This window comes from Amia ocellicauda, chromosome 3, assembly GCF_036373705.1.
Source record: "Amia ocellicauda isolate fAmiCal2 chromosome 3, fAmiCal2.hap1, whole genome shotgun sequence".
NCBI classification, from domain to species: Eukaryota; Metazoa; Chordata; class Actinopteri; order Amiiformes; family Amiidae; genus Amia; species Amia ocellicauda.
Genome location: NC_089852.1, coordinates 51,481,200 through 51,505,890, shown reverse-complemented (window position 1 = coordinate 51,505,890; position 24,691 = coordinate 51,481,200). Strand labels below are relative to the sequence as shown.

At 42.1% G+C, this 24,691-nt stretch overlaps 2 protein-coding genes across 3 annotated transcripts; one reads left to right on the top strand and one right to left on the bottom strand.

The window, feature by feature from the left end:
* Positions 1 to 12,191: 12,191 nt before the first annotated feature.
* Positions 12,192 to 18,440, top strand: LOC136746966 (stomatin). 2 transcript variants are annotated; one of them, XM_066699883.1, is made up of 7 exons: positions 12,192 to 12,366; positions 14,774 to 14,874; positions 15,125 to 15,197; positions 15,673 to 15,755; positions 16,091 to 16,294; positions 16,813 to 16,947; positions 17,336 to 18,440. In XM_066699883.1, the coding sequence occupies exons 1-7, from the start codon at positions 12,312 to 12,314 to the stop codon at positions 17,525 to 17,527; spliced, it is 843 nt and encodes a 280-aa protein (XP_066555980.1). In that variant the 5' UTR covers positions 12,192 to 12,311; the 3' UTR covers positions 17,528 to 18,440. The 2 variants fall into 2 exon arrangements, with proteins under 2 accessions (XP_066555980.1, XP_066555979.1); XM_066699882.1 differs by having other exon boundaries at positions 12,195 to 12,366; positions 14,771 to 14,874.
* Positions 18,441 to 18,551: 111 nt separating this feature from the next.
* LOC136746965 (stomatin) lies at positions 18,552 to 23,575 on the bottom strand. The gene is made up of 7 exons (XM_066699881.1): positions 23,454 to 23,575; positions 22,836 to 22,930; positions 22,496 to 22,568; positions 22,000 to 22,082; positions 21,573 to 21,776; positions 19,531 to 19,665; positions 18,552 to 19,133 (listed from the first exon to the last, which is right to left on the bottom strand). Exons 1-7 carry the CDS (start codon positions 23,533 to 23,535, stop codon positions 18,909 to 18,911), a joined length of 897 nt encoding a protein of 298 aa, XP_066555978.1. The 5' UTR covers positions 23,536 to 23,575; the 3' UTR covers positions 18,552 to 18,908.
* Between the last annotated feature and the right edge of the window lie 1,116 nt (positions 23,576 to 24,691).

Below are 24,691 nucleotides of genomic sequence, written 5' to 3'. Positions count from 1 at the left end.
AGTTCCAAGCTGATGAGCTAAGGGAATCTGATAACTTTGGGGGGGAGAGGTGTTCTTTTGATCAGTGCTTCAGCTCAGAGCCCAAATGATCTTATCCAAATACACCCAACATAACGCTACATACCCCATTTCTTGAATGGGACTGAGGTCGACTAGGACGTTATCCCCTTCATGACAAAATAAGACGTTAAGCATTTATCTCAAAGTTATGTAACAGAATTCAACAGTGGACTTCACCATTCATGACTCCGAGAAATCAAAGAAAACAAACTAATAGTTCATTATTTAAGCAGAATGTATTCCAATCAAATTGACAATCCTATACTAGCACATATACAGGTTACATATTATAACACAAGTACATTAAAACAAAAAAACAAAAACAATTGGTATTAGTATTACTCAGGATTGAGTATGGTTACTGATGGTAACCAATAGGTGGAAGTTGATTAACAGAGGGAGGTAACTGGGAATTCACTATATCTATAATAGTTGGTAGGGACCTGGGTTCGAATGGTTGGCTTACATGGTAAGCTGGTGCCCCCTTTAGGGACATGCACAAAAAAATGGTCTCATTGGGAAGTTGTATCTTGGTGGCTGTATCATATCTGTCATTCAATTCCACCTGCTTTGGTGATTGAACTTGAGCCCACAACCTGTTCAATAGATCCTGACCAATGATCAACTTCTCTGTTTCAAATTTGGAAATATAAACTGGATGAACCAACTTAATCTTCCCAAAGGTGAACTCTAACAACGCCTTTCGAGTGAGCTGTGCCTTAGTCTCTGTGTAACTTGTAATGTTCACACTACAAGCTTCCACTTTCAGTCGTTGGTCTGAGGTTTCCATAATTTATTTCAGTTCGCCAAATGTGGTGGCAGACTTTAAACAAATTTCAGCCCCAGTGTCCAACAAGGCTTCACACTCCCACACATTCTCAATGGTCACTTCTATGTAAACTTGCTTGGCTCTGCCTCTCTGTGTCAGATCACCCAGTAATATCACCAAAGGTTCAGCTTGCCTGCAGGCAACTTCCCCCACTGGGAGGTCCCAGTGGGCTGATGTGTCAGAGAAACCCCCCTGCTGTTCCTCACATCCAATCAAAAACACGGAGGTGGGGACAGGGGGTGGTTCCAGAGCTAGTCATGCCTCAGGTGGCGAGTCCGGCCCTTTACCCTGGCTACTAACTTCCAGTTTGGGAAGAGGGGGCAAAGGGAGCAGAGCTAAGCATAGCAGTAGCTCAGAAACTGCAACATTGCTCAGAGACTGAGTTAACCCAACTGGGTTAGGAGCAGATTTCTTTCCTTTATACTTTTCCTTGTACCTTGTTTTACTTTTACTCCACTTAGGATTTTCTTTCTTTTTTTTTTATTGTAAGCCTGGGTGTCTTGGGTTCCATCCTTGGGAGGTTCTTTCCTTCTTTGAATCTCCGTCCCCTCTAACTCCAGTGGAGAACTAGGTCTCTCAGAGCACCTTGCCAGTACTTGGGTGCTTGAATCTTTACGATCAGAGGCGCTATTGTACTTGCTTTCCCAAGCTTTCTGTGCCATTTTACGAATTTCGGCTATGTTCATATACGTTGTGTCTGCATGTAATATGATCATTTCCTTAATCGTTGGGAACAAATTAGCAACAAACAACCCTTTAAAGCTCACCTCTTCCTCGGCCCCGGGTCGATCTTGACCCGCAAAATAGGTTTTCCTAAGCTTTTCATAGTAATCACGGGGGGACTCATGCTTACCCTGTTTGATCTGGTGTGCGGCAGTCACTGCTGCCACTGGATCAATGAACCTGGAATAGTCCCTAATTAATGCTCTGCACAAGCGATGAAAACTATCGCAGACCATGGACCCTTGCCTCTCCATCCAAGAATGGACTTGGCGAGAGGTAGTTTTGCGGATTAGGAGAACCTTTTCCTTCTCCGTAGCCTCAGGATAGAAACGCAAAGCATACTTAACGTCATTAATATACACTTACACATTTCCTTCCTTGTCTGCTGGGTTAAAGGTTTCACAATCTTTAACCAGTTCTCTCAACTGGCGCATGTTAACCTTTCGGTCAGGACTCTCGGGAGAGGAAGTTCGTCTGTGCGACGAGCTTCTTACCCTGGGTGGAGAAAGACTACAGGGAGGGGTACGATCAGGACGAGGCAACCCGGGGCCTAAATGTGGAGACGGTGTGCGACTCCGTGCATTTGCCGGTTCCGGCTGTTCCTTTATGCTGTCAGGTGTCAGCTTTGCAGCCCACCGAGAGGCAGCTTTCAGGGCCCCTATTTGTTGCTTGAGACGCTCATTTTCAACTTCAGTTGATTTGAGTTCTCCCCTAAGCACCTGATTTACTCTCCTCATTTCTTCACTGTCCCTTTTTAAATGTATGACCTCGCCTTCGAGTATCTCCATTTTTACAGTGCCCAAATCTTTCTCCCTGACTGTTTTGCAAAGACGCATTTCCAAAACATCCCGGTCCTTCAAAACTATCCTTTCATTTTCAACCGCTTTACATCTGTCATTTTGCAGACCTTTTACTTGGATCAGAGTTGTTTCCAATTCAGCTTGACATTGTCTTAAATCATTTCCTAATTGCTCTCTCTGTTCAATTAAGTCCTCTTTTTCAGCATTCAACACAATGACTTGTTTTCCACAAGTATCTAGCTTTCCTTCAAATTCTAAAACCATTCCATGCCGTTTGGCTCTTTCTTCTTTCGCTTTAGCATACTTTTCTCCTAGCTTTTTCAGTTTTTCAAACTTGCTTATGCTCCAGTTCACTAACCTTGAGCTCGCAAGTGCTAAGCTAGCCATAACTTTCACCACTTCTATCGACTCTTTTTCAAGTTGCGTCGTAGTGTCGTTTACCAACTGAGTTCGACGCGACTCTACTTCAAAGTCCAAACTGCCTAGGCATCCCAGGAATTCAGGAATCTCTGTTCCTGGTACCTTAACAATCAATGCTTCACATGGGGACATTTGGGTAATCATTGTTTTGGCTATTCAGTAACAACCCAACAGAACAGTACTAGATTAATCACCTAATGACTCTAATGCCAACGCTTAGGATATCAACAATTTATCACAAGTAACTAAAACAGACTTAACATTTTGTGACTTTGGAAACCATACACATACCACGTGGGAAATTCTAGAGCGTCCTCTAGAGTACAAACAGTGTATCGTGCCTACAAAAGTTTTCTTTCTGGACAAGCTATCCAATAACTATTACAGAAATTAGTTCTTTTTAGTCTAAGATTCCTCACACGGGGCACCAATTATGTAGCGTAAGGTACACTTATAAATTTCAATTAAAGAAATGAATTTATAGTATCACCTTATCACGAATTCTGGAATCTTGTAGAACTCAATTTCTGTAATAATTGGACACAGACACCAATTCCAAAGATATAAATTGTCAAATTTATTCAAAACAAAGACTAAATGTAGCACTACACTAATTATACAAAAGGGAAAAACTAATTAAAATTCAACTCTAGATCAACAAATCAAAGACAAATCACTTCCGTGACCAAATCAAAGACCATGGGATCGCATATGATAACACAAATCGTTAAACAAAAAAGGTTATAAACACATTGACTACATTAGTAAGACGAAGGGGAGTCTCTCGTTAGTATTATTAGTCAGACATTAAATAACTACGCAGGTTAGTATTTATGTCAGGTAACTTCTCGTTATATATATATCAGTCTCATTCACGTTTAGGTGCCGAGAAAGATCCTATCATTACTTGTTACCACAATTTCCCTTAACTGATTATTATTCAATGATTAAGGATAGGCAGGGCCACCAATAATCTAATGTCTATTAACTTGTGTCAATTTCAGACTAAACAGTTAAACAGGAATGAGAAGATATTTCTTGGCGTTGACAGATTTTATTTCTAAAATTATCAACAAAACAGTTTAATGCAACACACATTTATATTTAAGAAAACTAAATGATATTACACATTCTAGAGTTATGAATCACAGATTAACATTTCTAATTGATTTCTCAAATGTCATGAATCATGAACTCCAAACTGTTAAACTTATCTGAACTTCGTCGCAGAGAGGCCTCTCTGTCTTCGGGCTCAGATAACAGCACACGGCACGAGGTCCGTGTGGTTTGGAACAAAGGCAGTCCGGTTCGGCTTTGTCCAAGAACTTCCACTCAGTCGATGCACCTGGAAGTTGGGGTTTCGCGAAAGTAGAGTTGTTTCCAAACAGATTTTCCACTGGTTTGAAGGCTCCAAGGTTGTGCACAAAATCTTCTTGGCAAGCAGGGTCTCTCACCGTACTTATTTGAAGACAAAGTCTTTGAGGAAAGCAGGGCCCTGTTCGTTCCAAGGGTCAAGTTTCTTAAGACTCAAAAAGCTATTTAAATGACTGACACGTTCATATAGAGTCGACTTAGTCAATTGTCCAGCTGTAAAACTCCACTGATCAGGTGGGCACAGGCGGGCAGCGCAGTCTGTAAAGTTCTTTATTTAATAAAGTCCTTTAAAATAATTCTTCTTACGGCTCAATCTCCTTCTCCCAGTTTAACTCTTCTGTTGCCGGCAAAGACTTGGTTGGTTTCTGGTTCCGGTTCTGGCAACAGAGCTACAGGTTGAGCTGTGGCAGTGAGTTACTGGTTCAGGTGAGAGAGAGAGAGAGACTGACTGTCCACTGTTCCTTATAGTCTGTCAGATCAATAGGTGATTGGTTCCTGAGTTCTTGAGATTGGATTTCGGTTTCAGCCCCCAGTGTCCTATTGGAGGGGGGCTTGATTTATGACTGATGTCAATCCATGCCATCTTTTGGAAATGCCGGTTGGCCCGGGTTCGTAGCTCTATGTCGGGATTTCGGCTCTCGTCCACTTCAAAGAGTTTTAATCACCTACAGGCCCCTTTCTCCAGACATCTCATAGCAGAATTCCAAACTGGCCTCTTCTTGGTGCCATCCTCCCCAAAACTGTCACTTTGATGCAAACCAGTTCCAAGCTGATGAGCTAAGGGAATCTGATAACTTTGGGGGGGAGAGGTTTTCTTTAGATCAGTGCTTCAGCTCAGAGCCCAAATGCTCTTATCCAAATACACCCAACATAACGCTACATCAGGAATGTTGATTGAAGGGAGCTGGGGGAAGTGACTGGTAAGAAGGGTTGATGGTGACATCTAGTGAGGAAAAGTGGAAGTGCTAGATGGTGCCGTGACAGTACCTCCCCTCCACAATTGGTCGTAGCCGAACCGGGCAGGACACAGCGGGGACGGCCATAGGGCCGAGGAGCATGTGCAGAGGGATTGGTATAATGGAAGTCAGCAATGAGTGAGGGGTCGAGCACATCGGAGGCCGGAACCCAGGAGCACTCCTCTGGACCGTAACCCTCCCAGTCCACCAGGTACTGCAGTCTCCCCCAGAGGCAACAGGTGTGGAGCAGGGAGTGCACCACATAAGCAGGGCTGTCAGCCAGATCCAGAGGAGGTGGAGGAGAAGGAGCAGGAGAAGAGGCCGGCTGAGCAGGAGCAGTCGAGGGATCTGACACCACCGGCTTCAAGAGGGAGACGTGAAAAGTGGGGGCGATCCGGTAGTGTGGGGGCACTACCCCCGGCGGCCCACGGCAGCTCGTGGTAGGAGGGGACCCGTCCCAACCCCACCTCCTCCACCACCCGAGCCCCGCCCCTGAGGTGTTCCAGCAACCTCTGCCCCCCGGTCTCAGAATGGCACTTCCACCCGCTTGTGGAACAACAACTGTGGTGCCGGTTTGGCAGGGCGGACGTGGATCTCTTTGCCTCAGCAGAGTCCACACACTGCCCACTATGGTTCTCTGTCCGAGACCGCTCAGGAACCCTAGGAATCGACGTGCTAGCCCACAAGTGGCTGCGCTGTCTCCTTTACGTGTTCCCACCATTCCCCTTTCTCCCGGTGGTCCTGGAGAAGGTCAGGAAAGAACGAGCGACAGTTCTGCGGATAGCCCCATGGTGGCTTCCCAGACCTGATCGCCCTCCTCCACGGAGAGCCTTGGCAGCTCCCAGAGAGAGCGGACTTGTTGTCCCAGATGCAGTGTACGCTTTGGCACCCCAATCCGGGCCTCCTTCAGGTCTGGGCCTGGCCCCTGAGCGGTTGCGATTGATTGCCTGGGGTCTGTCGGACGCGGTAGTTGCCACTATTCAGTCGGCGAGAGCTCCCTCTACGAGGTCACAGTATTCCTACCGCTGGCGGACGTTTAGCACCTGGTGCCAAGACGGCAGTCAAGACCCAATTAATTGCACCATCAGGGTCATATTGCAATTTCTACAAGAGCTGTTGGACCAGGGCAAGTCCCCGTCCACGCTCAAAGTGTATCTGGCGGCCATCTCTGCATGTCATGTTCGGATCGATACCGAGCCTCCTGGGTCTCATTTTCTGGCTGCGTTGTTCTTAAAAGGGAGCTCGATGGCTACGGTCTCCTCGAACCCTTTCACTGCCCGCATGGCGCCTTGATGTAGTGCTGGACGCACTTTCCCAAGCCCCATTTGAGCCATTGAACTCAGCTGAGCTGAAGCTGTTGTCACTTAAGACTGCGTTTTTGCTGGCAATCACCTCTGCAAAACGCGTGAGCAAGTTACACGCCCTGTCCGTACACCCATCGTGTGTCCGTTTTGCGGGAGATGGCTCCAGGGTCACGCTACGGCCTAACCCTGCGTTCCTCCCAAAAGTGCTGTCTCCATTTCATGTCAACAGGCCTATTGAGTTGATGGCTTTTCATGCTCCTCCCTTCGCTTCAGAGCAAGAGAGTCGGCTTCACCTGCTCTGCCCTGTGCGGGCCCTCAGGTGCTATTTGGAACGCACTAATGACATTCGGCGCTCAACTGTTTGTTGTCTTATGGAGCGTGGACACAGGGCCAGGCGCTTTTAAAGCAGCGCCTCTCGCATTGGATTGTGGACACCATTATCATGGCCTACGAGTCCACCGGAACCCCGGTGCCTGATCACCTGGTGGCCCACTCGACTCGAGGAGTTGCCACATCATGGGCCCTTTTTCAAGGTGCCTCCTTGACAGACATTTGTGTGGCTGCAGCTTGGGTCAGCAGGTCTGTGGCCCACTGCTGTTTGTTGTCCTCCAGCGGAGGGCACTTGAGTTCTCCAGTGCCCCGCTGTGTACATAGTTCATTTATTCACATGGTAAGAGCTGTAGTTGCCCTGCGTTAGCCGGTCTAACCAACAGGTGTCAACTGCTCCTGTGTTCCATGGGCGGTGCATGAGTTTGTTCCTGTGCCCCGTGGTGTATATACACTCACCTAAAGGATTATTAGGAACACCATACTAATACTGTGTTTGACCCCCTTTCGCCTTCAGAACTGCCTTAATTCTACGTGGCATTGATTCAACAAGGTGCTGAAAGCATTCTTTAGAAATGTTGGCCCATATTGATAGGATAAGATTTGTGGGATGCACATCCAGGGCACGAAGCTCCCGTTCCACCACATCCCAAAGATGCTCTATTGGGTTGAGATCTGGTGACTGTGGGGGCCAGTTTAGTACAGTGAACTCATTGTCATGTTCAAGAAACCAATTTGAAATGATTCGACCTTTGTGACATGGTGCATTATCCTGCTGGAAGTAGCCATCAGAGGATGGGTACATGGTGGTCATAAAGGGATGGACATGGTCAGAAACAATGCTCAGGTAGGCCGTGGCATTTAAACGATGCCCAATTGGCACTAAGGGGCCTAAAGTGTGCCAAGAAAACATCCCCCACACCATTACACCACCACCACCAGCCTGCACAGTGGTAACAAGGCATGATGGATCCATGTTCTCATTCTGTTTACGCCAAATTCTGACTCTACCATCTGAATGTCTCAACAGAAATCGAGACTCATCAGACCAGGCAACATTTTTCCAGTCTTCAACTGTCCAATTTTGGTGAGCTTGTGCAAATTGTAGCCTCTTTTTCCTATTTGTAGTGGAGATGAGTGGTACCCGGTGGGGTCTTCTGCTGTTGTAGCCCATCCGCCTCAAGGTTGTACGTGTTGTGGCTTCACAAATGCTTTGCTGCATACCTCGGTTGTAACGAGTGGTTATTTCAGTCAAAGTTGCTCTTCAATCAGCTTGAATCAGTCGGCCCATTCTCCTCTGACCTCTAGCATCAACAAGGCATTTTCGCCCACAGGACTGCCGCATACTGGATGTTTTTCCCTTTTCACACCATTCTTTGTAAACCCTAGAAATGGTTGTGCGTGAAAATCCCAGTAACTGAGCAGATTGTGAAATACTCAGACCGGCCCGTCTGGCACCAACAACCATGGCACGCTCAAAATTGCTTAAATCACCTTTCTTTCCCATTCAGACATTCAGTTTGGAGTTCAGGAGATTGTCTTGACCAGGACCACACCCCTAAATGCATTGAAGCTACTGCCATGTGATTGGTTGGTTAGATAATTGCATTAATGAGAAATTGAACAGGTGTTCCTAATAATCCTTTAGGTGAGTGTAGTTCATTTGTACGAAATCTAAATTGTCCGCACAATGGAGCTCTTCCACTCTGTACTGTTTAGTTGAGTTGGATGCTCTTGTGCTGCGCGCTAACAGCATGAAGGTCTTGCTGTCACGTGATATGTATATATTGTATATTGTTCAGCTCGGCTACTCTGTTGACTAGCCAGCTATGTATTATATTGTATTTTTCTAATTGGGTCTGTGGCCCCGCTCCTATTGGATCAGGGTTCCACTGCCATGATATGGCGCGGAGGCCGCACAAGTGCTTGATTGCCCACGCCAGACATTGTGCAAGTAGATTACGGCCTCGCTCCTAGCTGCACTAGTAGAGCAGCCGGCCTTGCTCTTGTAAGCGGAGGGCGTAAGAGTTAACCTCTGTAGCCCTGCTTTGTATATGCTGATTGCAGACAGTTCCCGGTAGAGCGTGACTATGGTCCTCGCTCCTGGACAACTCAGGTGCGGCCCTACGGGACCCCTGAGGTTACTGTCTGGAGTTGTGTTGCCGAGGCCCCCTAGCGGTGCACCTCGGGGCAGTCTCCCTTATCAGCTCGTTGCCTCCTCCCTTGCAACAGTTTTGTTATACAGTAACCCCTCCCTCTTGGGCAGTGCTTCCGACTTAAGATAATGATAGGTTGCATATCCAACCCCTGGTTATCTGAAAAAGGAAGCACTGCCCAAGGGTTGCAAGGTTGTGCGGGAGTCCTGGCTTCTGGCAAAAGAGGACGAACCTGCGCTGACGTCACGTTTTATAGAACAGCATGTGGGAAGGGACCTGTTCTGAATGAAGAGCGCAGGGTAGAGTGACGTTTTGATCGGGTTCCTACGGAAGTGCGCAGAAACCCCTCCCCCTTGGGCAGTGCTTCCTTTTTCAGATAACCGAGGTTGCATTGGCAACCTATCGATTTGAGTAAGCGCTGGAATGAGGTGAGAGACTCTGCTGTTTTGACTTCAGTGGGAAGGTCTTTCCACCACTAAGGGGCCAGGGATGAGAAGGAGCGGCTCTGGAGGAAGGGGAGTGGAGAGGAGGCAGAGTTAGTCTTCTGGCACCGGAAGAGCACAGTGGTCTGGAGGGGATGTATGGAGAGACGAGTGTCTGAAGGTAGCTTGGTGCAGTGTGGTTGAGTCAGCGGTAGGTGAGGGTCAATGTCTTGAACTGAATACGTGCCGGTATCGGGAGCCAGTGGAGGGAACGGAGCAGTGGAGTAGCATGTGCGAATCGGGGCAGACAGAATACCAGATGAGCCTCAGAGTTCTGGATGAGCTGGAGCGGGCGGGTAGTAATATGTGAATTGTCCTGAGGGAGTGTGTCTATTCTGAATATCTCTCACCCCCCTCCCCCTCTTGATGCTGGCATTGATAAGAACAATCAGTAATTTAGGAAACTATGTAGAGTTGACGCCATTTTCAAATCTGATGCCCCTTGCCCTGATTAAGCAATGTCTAACTTGTCTCTGAAAGATGCATACTTTGATTCTTCTTTAATACTTTAGAAATTCAACTATGTACAAATCTTTAGATTTAGGTTTCCAGAAATATTGACATGAGATATTGTAACTTTACAGTGGCCCTGAAATGCAACTGCTGAAAAAATATATAGTTTAAATAGATTAATAACTCTGCCGTAATATATTTTTGTTTGTATAAATTCCTGTTGGTTAAAGATTATATTTATTAATTTAGTTATTATTATTAGTCTTAGTATTGCACAGTATATTAGTATTATTGTATTATTGTTTATTTATTTTTTAATCTGAAGTGAAACAAGAAATAGACTTATGAGAGATTGGACACAAGTCAACACTGACCACTGATCTTGTTATGCTTGTTATGTTATGCAGGCTGTTAAGCAAAGAAATGAAGAATTCACTTCCTAAAAAAAATCACATTTTAGAAAGTGGAGCAGAATGTGTCTAAATGGCATGTGACTGTCACGTGGGGAATGGAAAAAAGGTGTAGTGGGATTGTGCATTAGTCATTACACATGCAGCTGAGGTTATCAGTTCAGCATGTCATATGATAATAAAAAAATGAATACAATCTTAGGCACTTTATCTCCTATCTCGTGTTTCCATTTGGAAAAATACCCCTATAGGCCTACACCCTTTGTAAATGATTGCTATTCTTTCCTAATATGATAAGACTTAAAGGAAAATCATCCCTTCATGATACAAGGTCTTTTGTATTTACATTATTAATATTTTGTATCTTCCTCTAGTACATTATTGTAAACACTTAATAATGAACTTTAGTCTTAATTAAAATTTAAATATCATAAATCAGTTAATGTATTTAATAAATTGACATGTATGGTTACAAAACATTCATGCTAATACAAAAGATTTCCCATCATTTTGTTTTTCCTTGCACTTAAAATAAAATAATTAAAATAAAATAAAATAAATTAGTTTTTGTTGGCATCATCATATATTGCTGGATTCACTTCCTTGCCCCTCTTCCCATCATGCTAGGTCCTCTTTTTTTAAATGTAACACTGGCTTCCTATTGCTGCCCATATTCAGTTCAAGGCCCTTGTCCTTAGACATTGCTCTATTCACCATGCAGCTCCTTGCTACTTCCTGTCATTCTCTATATCCCCTCTCACCTTCTCCATCCTCCCATACAAGTTGTTGGGCCATATCTCTCCAACAGCTCAGATTCCCTCTTTCCCATTCCTAGCTCCATAGTGGCCAAACATATTGCCTAGGAGCATTAGAAATGTATAGTCTCTTATCACCTTTTGAACTCACCTTCGGACATGTCTGTTTAAATTGGAATAGCATTTGTTGTGGAGCTGCGATTCAACTGTTTTGTTCTTATATACCTGTATTTTTTTACACTATCATTACAGTTTTTTCATTCCCCCAGGACTCCCATCTGATTCCCCCAGGACTCCCACCACTGCTGCTTGTGGTAACTGCTATTGTGCTCCACAGTTGTATATCAGTCTCCTTCAATGTATGATTGACATGTGCAGTGAGGCACACTTAAAACACACACTTTTGTCTTAAATCAATAAATACAATTCCTGAAAAGTAGTAATAAATTCTGAAACAAGAAATTCTTAGAAATGTACAATATTTGTGAGCAATTTCTAGTAATGTAATATGTTAGTAAATATATTACTTATGCTCAGTAAGATAAATGACTTAAAAAAGCAACAATGCATTTCAATTATTGGCGGATAAGAAGTTCAAGTTATCAACTTCAATCTTGAAAGAGCTAATAAATCCAAGTACATTTGCAATAATGAAAATTAAATAATAGTAATTTGCAGTAATATGCAAGTACAATGTTTTAATTGTACTAAGTAAAATTAAATGACAATAATTTATTTTTGTTAGTGTATGTAAAAGCCGGACACAAGGAGGGAGAGAGTCTCGGGTTCCGGTGGTGTCCGGGCTTTATAATAGTGCACGGGAAACAAAACAAAACACAAAAACAAAAACAAAAACAAAACGTCCACGCAAAACAGGGGGCTCCGGGCAGTCAGTCCTCCTTCTCGTCGGTCAGCTGCCTCCGTCGGGGAGGGAGAGGGATTAAATAGACAAGGCACAGCTGCCGCTGACGTCACAGTCGCCTCGGTGCTCGTTGCCCGCAGCCGTGAGTCCGCAGCCCGTTAGCGAGGGAGCAGACAACACAGCTGCGGCACATGAGCACCTCATCAGCATATTTAACATAATCCTGATACTTCTCACCTCTCTGTCACATTACCACTACGTCACTTATCTGTTTTCCTGTCAAATATTTACATGCTACGATGACTGAAAACAGGTCCTGCCCACTGCTGAAATTGCCCTAGGCTAACCATTAAAAGCTCACCACTCCCTCATTCCTAACAGAAGTAACTCAAAAAAACATATGGAAATGGAAACACAAAGCAGTGTTGAAATGCACAGCAAACAGGATTTAATAGGTAAGTGCTTTGGGTTACTATACATCCTTCCTTTGCTCATTATCTTCACTGCATTCTTAATAGTAACCGTTTGAAAGGTCTAGGAATTGTACATACTTCACATTTATCTGCCTGATGCAGGATAGCAGAACTGTCAGCAATTTATTTAATCTGTAACATGCATACACAAAACAAAATGTTGTGAAGAAGATCATGCTGCTCTTTATTTAATGTTTTTATTTTTATTTTTAAACATGCCATAGAACAAATTGGCTTCTCTTTTTACACTCCTTTTTCCATTTGATTGAACTGTTCAGACACAATATGCAATACCACATTACCTCTTTCACTACTGTCTAGTAACGTTTCGGTTGAACTCCCATTTATTTCACTGATTGGAGATGATGTCAAAACAGAACAAAATAAGAGCAAACTGTATTATACTTTGTCCTCCACAGCAGCACTGGAACACACAAGGGCAGAGTGTACCAGATTAATAGATTAATGCACATGGATTAATGTTTGAATACAGTTCATATCTTTTCAACACATTTCTCCAAGAAATTAGCATCCCAGCTATAGCCTGGTCCTTCTGCAATTCTAAAAAATATGACTGTTCTGATGGCCTACAGTCTTGTACATCTCTTTAAAATACCATCTACTTTAAAGCTGGAAATAATACTTCATTGGTTCAGTCAAGTAAATAAAGAAATTAGGTTTCAATGTGAAATTAAGATAGTGGATCCTTTGACCTGGTATATGTCTATATTACTCAATCCATATAAGCTGGTATGTAGACAACCAGTACCTATTTCCAAGCTCATTAACATTTCACTGATTTCTCCTTAGCATCACATACATGGCATAGGCATGGGAATGTATGTATTCCTGGTTTTGTATACATTGAAATGATTATCCAAAAAAGTTTTGATCATCTAAATATATCTATCTTTCACTCTCACTCTCTCTCTCTCTCTCTCTCTCTCTCTCTCTCTCTCTCTCTCTCTCTCTATATATATATATATATATATATATATATATATATATATATGCATACATTGAAGTTTGAAATGCAGGCTGATTACCTTGGGACACAAGTGAACTATGGAAAGATAATTTCTGAAAATTGATAATGAATAAGAAAATTGTGTGAGAAAGTTTATGGCAGTCTCAGAATAGGGCTGATTGGATTTGATCTTCTGAGGAAGCTACTGTTTATCCATTATACATATAAAGGCCTTAGGTATACAAAACCATCTGGCTTTGGGACCAATGTCCACAGCTTTCTTAGAAACGGCATTCAGTATTATGCAATGGAATGTTTAAAATATGGTCTCTATGGTTTATGTATATGCTTCTTTTATTTTCATTTCATTTCATTTTATAGCAACCTATAGAAAACAACATTAACAATCGAAGCTTCTTGATCTCACAATGTTTTTTCATAAGCAGTAGTGAGCTGGAAACCTGCCCATAGCCCTGGTTGGTGCTTTGGTGTATTAAAGGTTTAATCTAAGTCTGTTGATCATTATTTCACTGCAGGTTCCACAGCACACAGTAATATTTAAAGATCTTCTTTCCACTCATATTAACTGTCTATGAAGTAGGCCTAAGGCTCTCTGTTATCAAGAAATGGGGTATACTGATCATGTGTTAAATATTAATAATGTAGCTGAGGGCTTTAAATTTGAACAGTTCATTTAGTCTTTTTCCTCCAAATTCCAAAGTCTGACCAAAGTGTGCTTCTAATATGAAAAGACGAAACCCACTCATGAGTCGCATTCCTGAAATTTCTACACTGTAATCTAGTCAGGTGGCTCTCGGAAAGATACTGTCCCGATAACTTTATCAAAGTTTTGGTTCACTGTACTTTGCTGACATATTGCAGTTTATGCTTTGTCTGCATTTCTGCCCAGTTTCAAAATAATCCAATTAGACTATTATATATAACTACTTTATAATTTAAATTCTGTTACATAGTCTCATTGATGCTGTGTTAAAAAAGTAAAATAGTTCAAATTCAGTACTAATCGGGAAAACAAATAATGTTTTGTTAAATAATATCCATAATAATAATAATACTTTGAGAATACTATTAATCTTAAACATCTACACACCCACATTTCGGGACAGTCAATGCTTTATCCTGTTTTCCCCTACTACCCATTTGTGTAAATTATGCTCCAATGTGGCCTAGGCCTTCCCCACTCAAAAGCCCCTTCTTCCTCATACATGAGCCTGGAAAAAAGGACATTGAAACCTAATTTTCTACAGGCCGAAGTGTGGGAGTAAAACTGACAGGGGGAGGGCGGCAGTGATACCTCACTGTGAGTAGTCGGAATTTACAGATAGCATTTAAAAAAATTAGGATTCATAGCCACCATTTTACTTTTCTCTTTTTTTGGTTTTTGGTTTTTGCCCTTAGAAGATCATCATGGTGGTCTGGGCTGCTGCGGCTGGGTCTTGGTTATCCTCTCCGGTCTCTTTGTGGTTTTGACTTTCCCCATCTCCCTCTTCTTGTGTATAAAGGTACGGTGGCTGCACGGAATCCCATTAGGTCTCATTCTCTCTGGTAACAATTTCATAGCTGTGCATGTGAATTGTATGTATTTTAATCACACAACAACTAAGTTACATAGCGACTTTTGTTCACAAGAACTTGAACGTTTTAGCTGTAGGAGCACATAGCAGTAAGGAAAGACTGTAACTTTCTTTTAAAGGTTCTGCCTTGGCTTATTCAGAACAATGATGCCTAATGCACATTGCCTTATTGTTTCAGATTGTACAGGAGTATGAACGGGCTGTCATATTCCGACTGGGGCGCATCACCTCCAGAAAGGCGAAGGGGCCGGGTGAGTAAGAGACAACACCAACATTCCCTTGGGTATTCATGTCGAGAAGGGAGCTTAATCACAGTCCTTACAGATCTATAACCTCAAACCCAGAAGAGGAGCTCAATACTGACTAATATCTTTCAGACACCTTTGTGGTGGATTTTTTTATTTTCTTCAACAATCCTTTCCTATTTTAAGGCTTGATATTGTATACCACAGCTGGAGCTGTGAACATTTGAAGGCCACAGATACATGTAACCATTTACTATATCATAAATTAAGCACATTATTGAACCTCTGTATTTTGTAATGATTGTCACAGGCATTAAATACAAAACAGTTTTTTTTCAAACTAAAAATATTATAATAGTTATATTGTTGAGATTACTGCTACTACTACTTCTACAATCACTGATACTACAATAATAATAATTCAGGAAAGATTGATTCAATGTAAACTTCATGTTTATGTCTGTTCTTTGCTTCCCTGTAGGTCTGTTCTTCATCTTGCCCTGCACCGACTCCTTTGTGAAAGTTGATATGAGAACAGTTTCCTTTGATATCCCTCCACAAGAGGTACCGACTGCTCTGCCTCTTCTAGGATGCCTTTTTTGGCTCTGTGCTCAGGAGTGAATGATTCTTCACAAAAACAAATTAAGAGAATATCAACAATTAAGAATATTTAACCATTTATATATGAAAGATCCTTGCTTTGTTACAGGACCTCTCATCTATGCCCCAGACATCATAAATATCTCATGTTTCAAACTCATTGCATCACTCATTATCAAAGACTGGATAGTGAGGAATTTTCGATCCATTTATGTAAAACAATTGTGTGGTTTCTCATCCTATTACTATTCATTACAATGGTTTCAGTGGTTCCAAAATAGCTCCCCATTTATTTGCAGATCCTGACAAAAGACTCAGTGACTGTGGCTGTGGATGGAGTGGTCTACTTCAGAGTCCAGTCGGCCATCTCCTCAGTCGCCAATGTGAGCAATGCTGACTCCTCCACCCGCCTGCTGGCTCAGACCACTCTGAGGAACGTCCTGGGCACAAAGAACCTGTCTGAGCTGCTCTCTGACCGTGAGGAGATCTCCCACAGCATGCAGGTACCAAAGCAGGGCTTCCTATCAACACAATAAGCTAGTGTTGACTGTTTTTGTTAGCAGAACTTAGCCATAAACAGTAAGTAAGACATGTATGTTATATGGATATGTAGTGGACTAAGTTTTGTCTCTATCAAGTAACATAGTTTTAACAAGTGCTGACATTATGCTAATTAATATTTCAATGGCAGCAGATTAAGTGGTTTATTCTGATTATGGACCACCATTCATCACAACTAGCATTGTAATCATATGTCTTTATGGAAAGCTATTTTTGACAAACAAGTTTTTATAGAATACTTTATCTGGAATGTAGAAATGGTGGCCCTAATCTGTAATTTGGGCTTCAAACACCGCATGCCTTCTGACCACAGAGCAGTCTTAAGTGTGTGTGTCTGCTTTACTGAAGCGCCCAACGGTACAGTCACACAGCACTGAGGATCTTTCTTTGCTGTAGACATCACCAGCCCCAGACTTCCACTGACTGCTCCTCACACGTCTTCTTCCTGCTCTGTCTCCAGGTGACACTTGATGCCGCCACAGATAGCTGGGGTATTAAGGTGGAGCGTGTCGAGATCAAGGATGTCAAACTGCCTGTTCAGCTGCAGAGGGCTATGGCAGCTGAGGCAGAAGCTACCAGAGAGGCCAGAGCCAAGGTACAAACAGCAGACTAACATGACAATAAATACACATGCATGACTACTGTTTCTCTTTGTGGCTAAAGGCCACAAAGATGGGAGCTTTGTTTTAATCAAATGAAAATGAAATGATTTCTGTCATTTAGGAACTAGTGGTAACGAAGACCTGCACATGAATACTTGAACTTGGAATACTTATGCTGTAATTTTTAGTTTTATTTGTTTTTGTCAGTAATTTTACTTGCCAGTACTATCTTTACAAATGTCAGTTGAGCTACTGTCTCCTTGTTGGCCAGTGCTCTTCCTGCTGAGGGCTCAGACTTACAGACTCTGAACATCAGCCCCTCAGGAAGGCTCTGCAGTGCGGTGTGTGCTGCTCTCTCACCTGCCTCCTCTCTTGCTCCAGGTTATAGCAGCAGAGGGGGAGATGAATGCCTCACGGGCCCTGAAAGAAGCCTCCCTGGTGATCGCTGAGTCTCCCTCCGGCCTGCAGCTGCGCTACCTGCAGACCCTCACCACCATCGCCAGTGAGAAGAACTCTACCATCGTCTTCCCCCTGCCTATTGATGTGCTGCAGACCTACCTGAAGGGGAAATGACTCCCCAGCCTTGCTCCTTAACGTCATAGCAAGATGAACAAAGTTTTGTGCTTTTTCATTTCAAACAGACATCTGGTCAGCCTCACTTTGGAACAAACTTATCCTTATACTTGATATGAAATATATTTCTATTCCACTACTTACATTGGTCTTCGGATATCACAATACACACAGATATGACAGAGTTTAAAAACATTGAATACCAGATCCATGTTTACCAACTTATCTGCCAGAGGTGAAGAGTACACTTGGGCCTGGATTGGATCAAATATTCCATCCCCTCTTGCTTCTAACAAAAATCTAATTTTGATTGGCTGTTGGGTGGAAGCTTTCATTGAATACATGAGCCTCATTGTCAACAGCATTTAAATATGTGTATGCACTTGTGAAAATTAGACCACAGTCATTGCACTGAAATTATTTAATGTATTGAAAAATATGACAATGCAGTGCTGGGGAACTCCCACAATTGGTCAGCGTTGGGTTAGAATCCAAAGGCCCCAGAATGCTGTTTGCCAGAAAAAGTTAAGCAGTCATATAAGAATGGAGTTCTATAAATTATTTTAATTATTTTTACTGTGAATTGTAATATATACTGACAATGAATATTGAAATAAATGTAAATACATGCTGTGTATGCTACTTGATATACCTGACTTGCATTTTTAATTTGAAGCACATAACATCATATGAAATGACAATTTATGTTCACTCTCCAAATGTCTAATGGAAGCCAGCATATCTTCACAGAAGTACAGTTCCCATTTATAGACTGTCACATCAGCCTTAAAACTTACTGTATTATGTCAACTGTGCACTTTCCAGAACTGAACCATTAACATGTATACGTTTGTCCTATGTTTATTTTTTGATTATGATGAATAAACATTTACACAAAATTATTTTAAAGTTATTGGGAGTTGAATATGTTTATATTATGGAATTGAGGTGTCCATAGATGTGCTTGGAAGTACTGAAGGACATGTTTGACACAAGCATCAATTGCAAAAACATCAACAACAAATGAAACCAAAAAACAATATATACTTTATTATGCATTTCCACCTCAAAATGACAATACATACATCATTTAAAAATAAAGAAATTCAACCTTGTGGGTAACTAGCATATCATGGAATTGCACAAAATATAGAAGTAAACTAAAGCAGTAGCAGTGACTTATAATTGACTGAAACATAATTCACAGTGCACTGGGTATATTTTAGAGTGAGTGCGTGTTAATAAATGCTATATGACTGGAAGATCTTTCCCTTCTAAAGCTTTTTTTTATGACATCCCATTGATGCAGACATGCAGTAAGAATAATTCTAGTGTATTCATTGCGAATACACAAAAAAAGTGCAATAAAAACAAGCGGAGCTCAGAGGATTTCTGAGGTTGTGCTACGGGAGTATTTCCCCTTGGTCAGGAAGGTCTGCAGCATGTCGATAGGCAGGGGGAAGACAATAGTGGAGTTCTTCTCGCTGGCGATGGTGGTGAGGGTCTGCAGGTAGCGCAGCTGCAAGGCGGAGGGAGACTCTGCAATCACCAGGGAGGCTTCTTTCAGGGCCCGCGAGGCATTCATCTCCCCCTCTGCTGCTATAACCTGGAGCAAGAGAGGAGGTGGGTGAGAGAGCAGCACACACCGCACTGCAGAGACCTTCCTGAGGGGCTGATGTTCAGAGTCTGTAAGTCTGGGCCCTCAGCAGGAAGAGCACTGGCCAACAAGGAGACAGTAGCTCAACTGACATTTGTAAAGATAGTACTGGCAAGTAAAATTACTGACAAAAACAAATAAAACTAAAAATTACAGCATAAGTATTCCAAGTTCAAGTATTCATGTGCAGGTCTTCGTTACCACTAGTTCCTAAATGACAGAAATCATTTCATTTTCATTTGATTAAAACAAAGCTCCCATCTTTGTGGGCCCCTGGCCTTTAGCCACAAAGAGAAACAGTAGTCATGCATGTGTATTTATTGTCATGTTAGTCTGCTGTTTGTACCTTGGCTCTGGCCTCTCTGGTAGCTTCTGCCTCAGCTGCCATGGCCCTCTGCAACTGAAGAGGCAGCTTGACATCCTTGATCTCGACACGCTCCACCTTAATACCCCAGCTATGTGTGGCAGCATCAAGTGTCACCTGGAGACAAAGCAGAAAGAAGTGTGAAGAGCAAACTGTGGAAGTCTGAGGCTGGTTATGTTCACAATGAAAAGGATACTCAGCACTCAATAGTATAATAATGCTACTAGTATTATAATTCAATCAGAGGTTGCTGAACACACACACTTCATTGTACAGGGCATACGTTTCAAAAACAGTTCCAGAGTGCAGTTAACAGTCTTGCTTTTAGGTCTGTAGTTATTTGACACAGACGTTTATCCCTGGCTGCCATTTGCTTGACTATAATTATTTTTTGCTACTTTTGCTGCCTCTTCCTTGTTTATCCGGACACAAGAACCAAACACAGGCCCATCTGTCAGTGAGGAATTGTCCACAGATCTATCAGGTCCAGTTTGTTCTGATGGACAGACACACTGCACTGCTGATTAATCCGAGATAGTGCTGAACTGAGTCATGTGTTCAGTTTTCTGAGTGCACAGAGTTCATTAAAGTGATTAGCTATCGTTAGGTTGGTTAACGATATCAAAACATGCTTGCTCAGACTAACACTCTCTCTCTCTCTCACACACACACTCTTGGATTATTGATGTATTGGCTTTTTCATTAACTGCTAATAAAGTGCAGTTAAAAGTCAGTCTCTCTCTCTCTCTCTCTCTCTCTCTCAACTAATGTCCATTACTATTTTTACTATATGTATATGTTTGGTAAGTGCATTTTCCCTTTTTGTAGAATTGCAAGACTACCACATGAATTAGTGGCAAAGAGTTGTTGAACATGATGTAAACTTTGAAGGAATCAAAAGTGTCAGCCTTTCTACCATTGACCGTGTCTTCCAACGTAACAGGATACGCATGAAGCAAGTGTACATTGGATTCCATGGAAAGGTCCCACGAATACATTTTTGTAGATGAAGCAGGGTTAAATCTGGTGAAGAGGAGTAGGAGAGGCAGGAACATAACTGGCCAATGTGCCATTGTGGAAGTCATTGACCAGCGTGGTGGCAATGTCACCCTTTGTGCAGCCATAAGTAATCGTGGGGTTCTCCACCATCATGCAGCCCTGGGGCCATATAACACTGAACATCTTACATTTCTGGGTGGTCTTCAGGATGTTTTGTTTGAGCGTGAGCAGCAGCGTCATGAGCAGGCAGTGCATCCCGTCTATGTCGTGGTTTGGGACAATGTCAGCTTTCACCATGGTGTCCGGAAACACGAGTGGTTCAACATCAACCAGCAATTCATAAATGTTTGCCTTCACCATACTGCCCTTTCCTCAACCCAATAGAAGAGTTTTTGTCTGCGTGGCGGTGGAAGGTCTATGACCGAAACCTGTATACCAGGGAAAAGGCAATGAAATTGGCATGTGGTGATACAGGTATGGAGTGTTGTCAAGGCTGGATCCGGCACATCAGAGGGTTTTTCCCCTGTCGCCTGGCAAGGGAAACGTTGCCTGTGATGTGGACTAAGTCCTCTGGCTGGACCCAGCACAAAGACGTGATGCTGAGACAGAATGAAATCGCTCACTGGCTTTGATTTTGCAATTGCACAACATTTTTGAATCAAAATCCATCCCACTAGTGAGAAACTGTTGCTACCAACAACCAAAGAGACTGCTTGATAATGGCAAAACTTAGACCACTACATTGCCATTTCTACCTCACTGCCAAGTTCTGCTAAGAAAACTAACCTATTGTTTTGAATGGAGGTCTGCTTTGGTACCTGCATGTTGTGGTAGATCTCCTCATGGTCAGAGAGCAGCTCAGACAGGTTGCTGTTGCTACCAACAACAAAATAAACTAAATACTGCTAGATAAAGGCAGAACTTAGTCCAGTACATATCAATTTCTACGCCACTGTTTGTGGTTAAGTCCTGCTAACAAAAACAACACTAGCTTATTATGTTGATAAGAAGCCCTGCTTTAGTACCTGCATGCTGTGGGAGATCTCCTCACGGTCAGAGAGTAGCTCAGACAGGTTCTTTGTGCCCAGGACGTTCCTCAGAGTGGTCTGAGCCAGCAGACGGGTACAGGAGTCAGCGTTGCTCACATTGATCACTGAGGAGATGGCCGACAGGACTCTGAAGTAGACCACTCCATCCACAGCCACAGTCACAGAGTCTTTAGTCAGGATCTGCAACACGGGGAGACATTAGCACACAGCAGCCATTCTAATGTACAATTACAGACCTAGAAGTCTTAAACTTTGTGTATAAAAATGGATTTCCACACCCTTAAATGTTCCTTGCTCTTGATTAGATTACCTGACATACTGCCATCCTGAAAAAGCTTCTAGAAGAATTTCTAAAAGATGACATGGAGATGTATTGTGTTTATACACGGAGGGAAGTCAGTACCTCTTGTGGAGGGATATTAAAGGACACTGTTCTCAGATCGACTTTCACAAAGGAGTCAGTGCAGGGCAAGATGAAGAAAAGACCTACAGGGAAGGAAAGAACAAGAATTAAAAGTTGCCTGGAGCTTCATGACTTGTTATCATCGCAGGATCCCTGAATTTGCAGACACCCAGCAGCTTTGGGTCTTTATATCATTACCGGTCATACCCTTGTATGAGGTTCAATTTGTTGAGTTACGCAATGCTTAACCAGGATGACCCGGTGAATCACACTGCCAGTTAGCATTTAAAAGGTCAAGACGAATTAAAAGCAGAAGCTCCTGAAGACTAGATCTGGAGACTCTGTAATATGGCTATTTAATTGGTATCATTATTTTATGTCTTGACTTATTTGTCAGATTGGGAAATGCTTTTGGTCATGTAGTTGTGTTTGATGTATAGCAGCAGATTAAGTCAGGGGGATGCTGGTGTCGCTCCAGCATTCTCCTCTTACTCACCAGGCCCCTTTGCCCTTCCAGAAGTGACGCGGCCGAGTCGGAATATGACAGCCCGTTCATACTCCTTTACAATCTAAAATAGAAACCACGATGAAAAGCACATTACTTGTGCTAAATCTTTGGGAAAGCCTTATAGAACAAAATGACAATTTGCTATATATGAAATTTTACAGACAGAAATTGAAGTTTAAATATTTTTGTTTTGAACAATCCAAAATTGTTTATAAAGAAATAAAGAAACAGAAATAGCTTGTAAACTTGAATATTGTTACAACATACTATAGCGGTTAACTGACAGTTAAACCAGTTAATTACTTTATTTGTTCTGCTACCTGCATACCTTGATACAAAAGAAGATGGAAATGGGAAAGCTAAACATCACCAGGATACCAGAGAGGATAACCAAGGTCCAGCCACAGCAGCCCAGGCCCTCTCCTAACAAGGGTAGGAATGACAAAAACAGAACAAGAAATAATCCATATCTTAATAATAATAATCCATATATTAAACAATCTGAAACTTCACCTCAGGCCAGAAATCATTTAAAGATGAGTGTCAGGTTGACATTATTCATCCAAATGAACAAAAAGGAAACAAAAGTAAATCGCGCAAGTTCCCTTTTTAAGGCAGCACATACTTTACGGAAACTTTCTATGACAGGAACAACAGATAAGATCAGTCACCTGATTCCAATGTTTATCATTGCTAGTACAAACCAAGACATAGAAACAGGTTTCTGACATTAACCTCACAGTATACCTTTCTTATACAAATGTCTATTTCCCTATTACTTATCACCATAACTACTTGGCGTTACTTTAATGCCCTTTCGGATCGACAAAAGGCGCATCCTGTTTAATTCGCTACTTTGACTAATCTCTTTCGGAACGGCCATAAAAGCGATTTAAACCATTTTGGCCAGTGAAAAGATTAAGCAGGAACATCTGAGGCTCCTCACCTCTAACATTGTGACCATCAGAGTCTCTTACGTCGTCTTGCGATGGCATCTCCCTGTGGTTTATTAAGACACCAGAGTGCATTCCCGGGAGAGGTGCGCTTTTAAAGTGTAGCCCAGATATGCTCTAGCGGTGGGCGGGGCTTGTTTCCAGTCACGTCGCCCCTGCCATGTGACGCAGATCAGTCTCCTTGCTGTGTGCGAGTCAGGCGCCCTCAGTCAAGAGCAAGTGTCAGTCCTTAAACTGGATTTAAAGCACCTTTTAAAAACGATATGCCTACACTCACAAACGCAAATACTGTTACAGTCGAAAGTATTCACTCGACAACTATATTATTTTGTGATTAATTCATATTTGTGATTAAATATGATTCATTACTTTTAACGTTGATCAATGATATATTTGATATAGTTTTTGGTACACCGAATCAGCCCAGGTGTAAAAAAAAAAAAAACGTTGATCGAATGGGTTGTAAACTTTTGAGACACAAAGAAAAGAGAATCACTGCTTACATTTTTGGTTTACAAAGAATATATAAATAAAATATAGATGCAATCAAGTCTATATATTTGTTAATCTCGTTACGTATGCAGGTGCGCATTCAGTCAGCAAACAACACTTTAGTTATGAAACGTTTCCTACAGTCTACAGTAGACGTTTAAATGTTAGATTTTCACAAGTTTGATTTGATAAAAGATTTATGAAGTTGCCAAAAAAATACATCATATTTGTGAGGGGATAAAAATCTCATGGCACACGGTTTGAAAACCACTGATCTACTTTTACATAAAACATCAACAACAATCAAGTTAATCAGGTAATAAAGTCTAATACACAGTTATTGTCATTAAACATGAACATTTATATGGAAGCTTTCTAGTGCCAAAATACAAAACAATACATATGTTGACATTATCGGCGTATTGCTTTACAACAGGCGTACCCAGGTCGATCGCGATAACATTGTTGGAAATATAATAATGTTGTGTTAGACCCCTCAGGTTTCTCACAATGGAGAGGATGGCAAGTCCAGTGAGAGGGTGATATCATAGGATGAGTCTGATTATTTTCTTGCTGACTTTAGACCTAACAATTTGCTAATTGCAAGCTTTAGTAATACCAGCAGGTTGCAATATAATTGCCTTATAAGTAGGGATGTGTATCGTTAGGATTTTATCAATACTATTACTCTTATCGATACTCTTTATCGGTTCATTTTTTTATCAATTATTAAATAATT

What these genes read in the sequence shown, in the direction of transcription:
- LOC136746966 (XM_066699882.1), top strand. Translation starts at nt 12,312, where the DNA reads ATGGAAATGGAAACACAAAGCAGTGTTGAAATGCACAGCAAACAGGAT. An exon ending in TTGATATCCCTCCACAAGAG is followed by an intron (nt 15,756 to 16,090) that starts GTACCGACTGCT and finishes ATTTATTTGCAG; the next exon opens with ATCCTGACAAAAGACTCAGT. An exon ending in AGATCTCCCACAGCATGCAG is followed by an intron (nt 16,295 to 16,812) that starts GTACCAAAGCAG and finishes CTCTGTCTCCAG; the next exon opens with GTGACACTTGATGCCGCCAC.
- LOC136746965 (XM_066699881.1), bottom strand. Translation starts at nt 23,535, where the DNA reads ATGCACTCTGGTGTCTTAATAAACCACAGGGAGATGCCATCGCAAGAC. An exon ending in TGATGGTCACAATGTTAGAG is followed by an intron (nt 22,931 to 23,453) that starts GTGAGGAGCCTC and finishes TACCCTTGTTAG; the next exon opens with GAGAGGGCCTGGGCTGCTGT. An exon ending in TGGAAGGGCAAAGGGGCCTG is followed by an intron (nt 22,083 to 22,495) that starts GTGAGTAAGAGG and finishes CCTTCCCTGTAG; the next exon opens with GTCTTTTCTTCATCTTGCCC.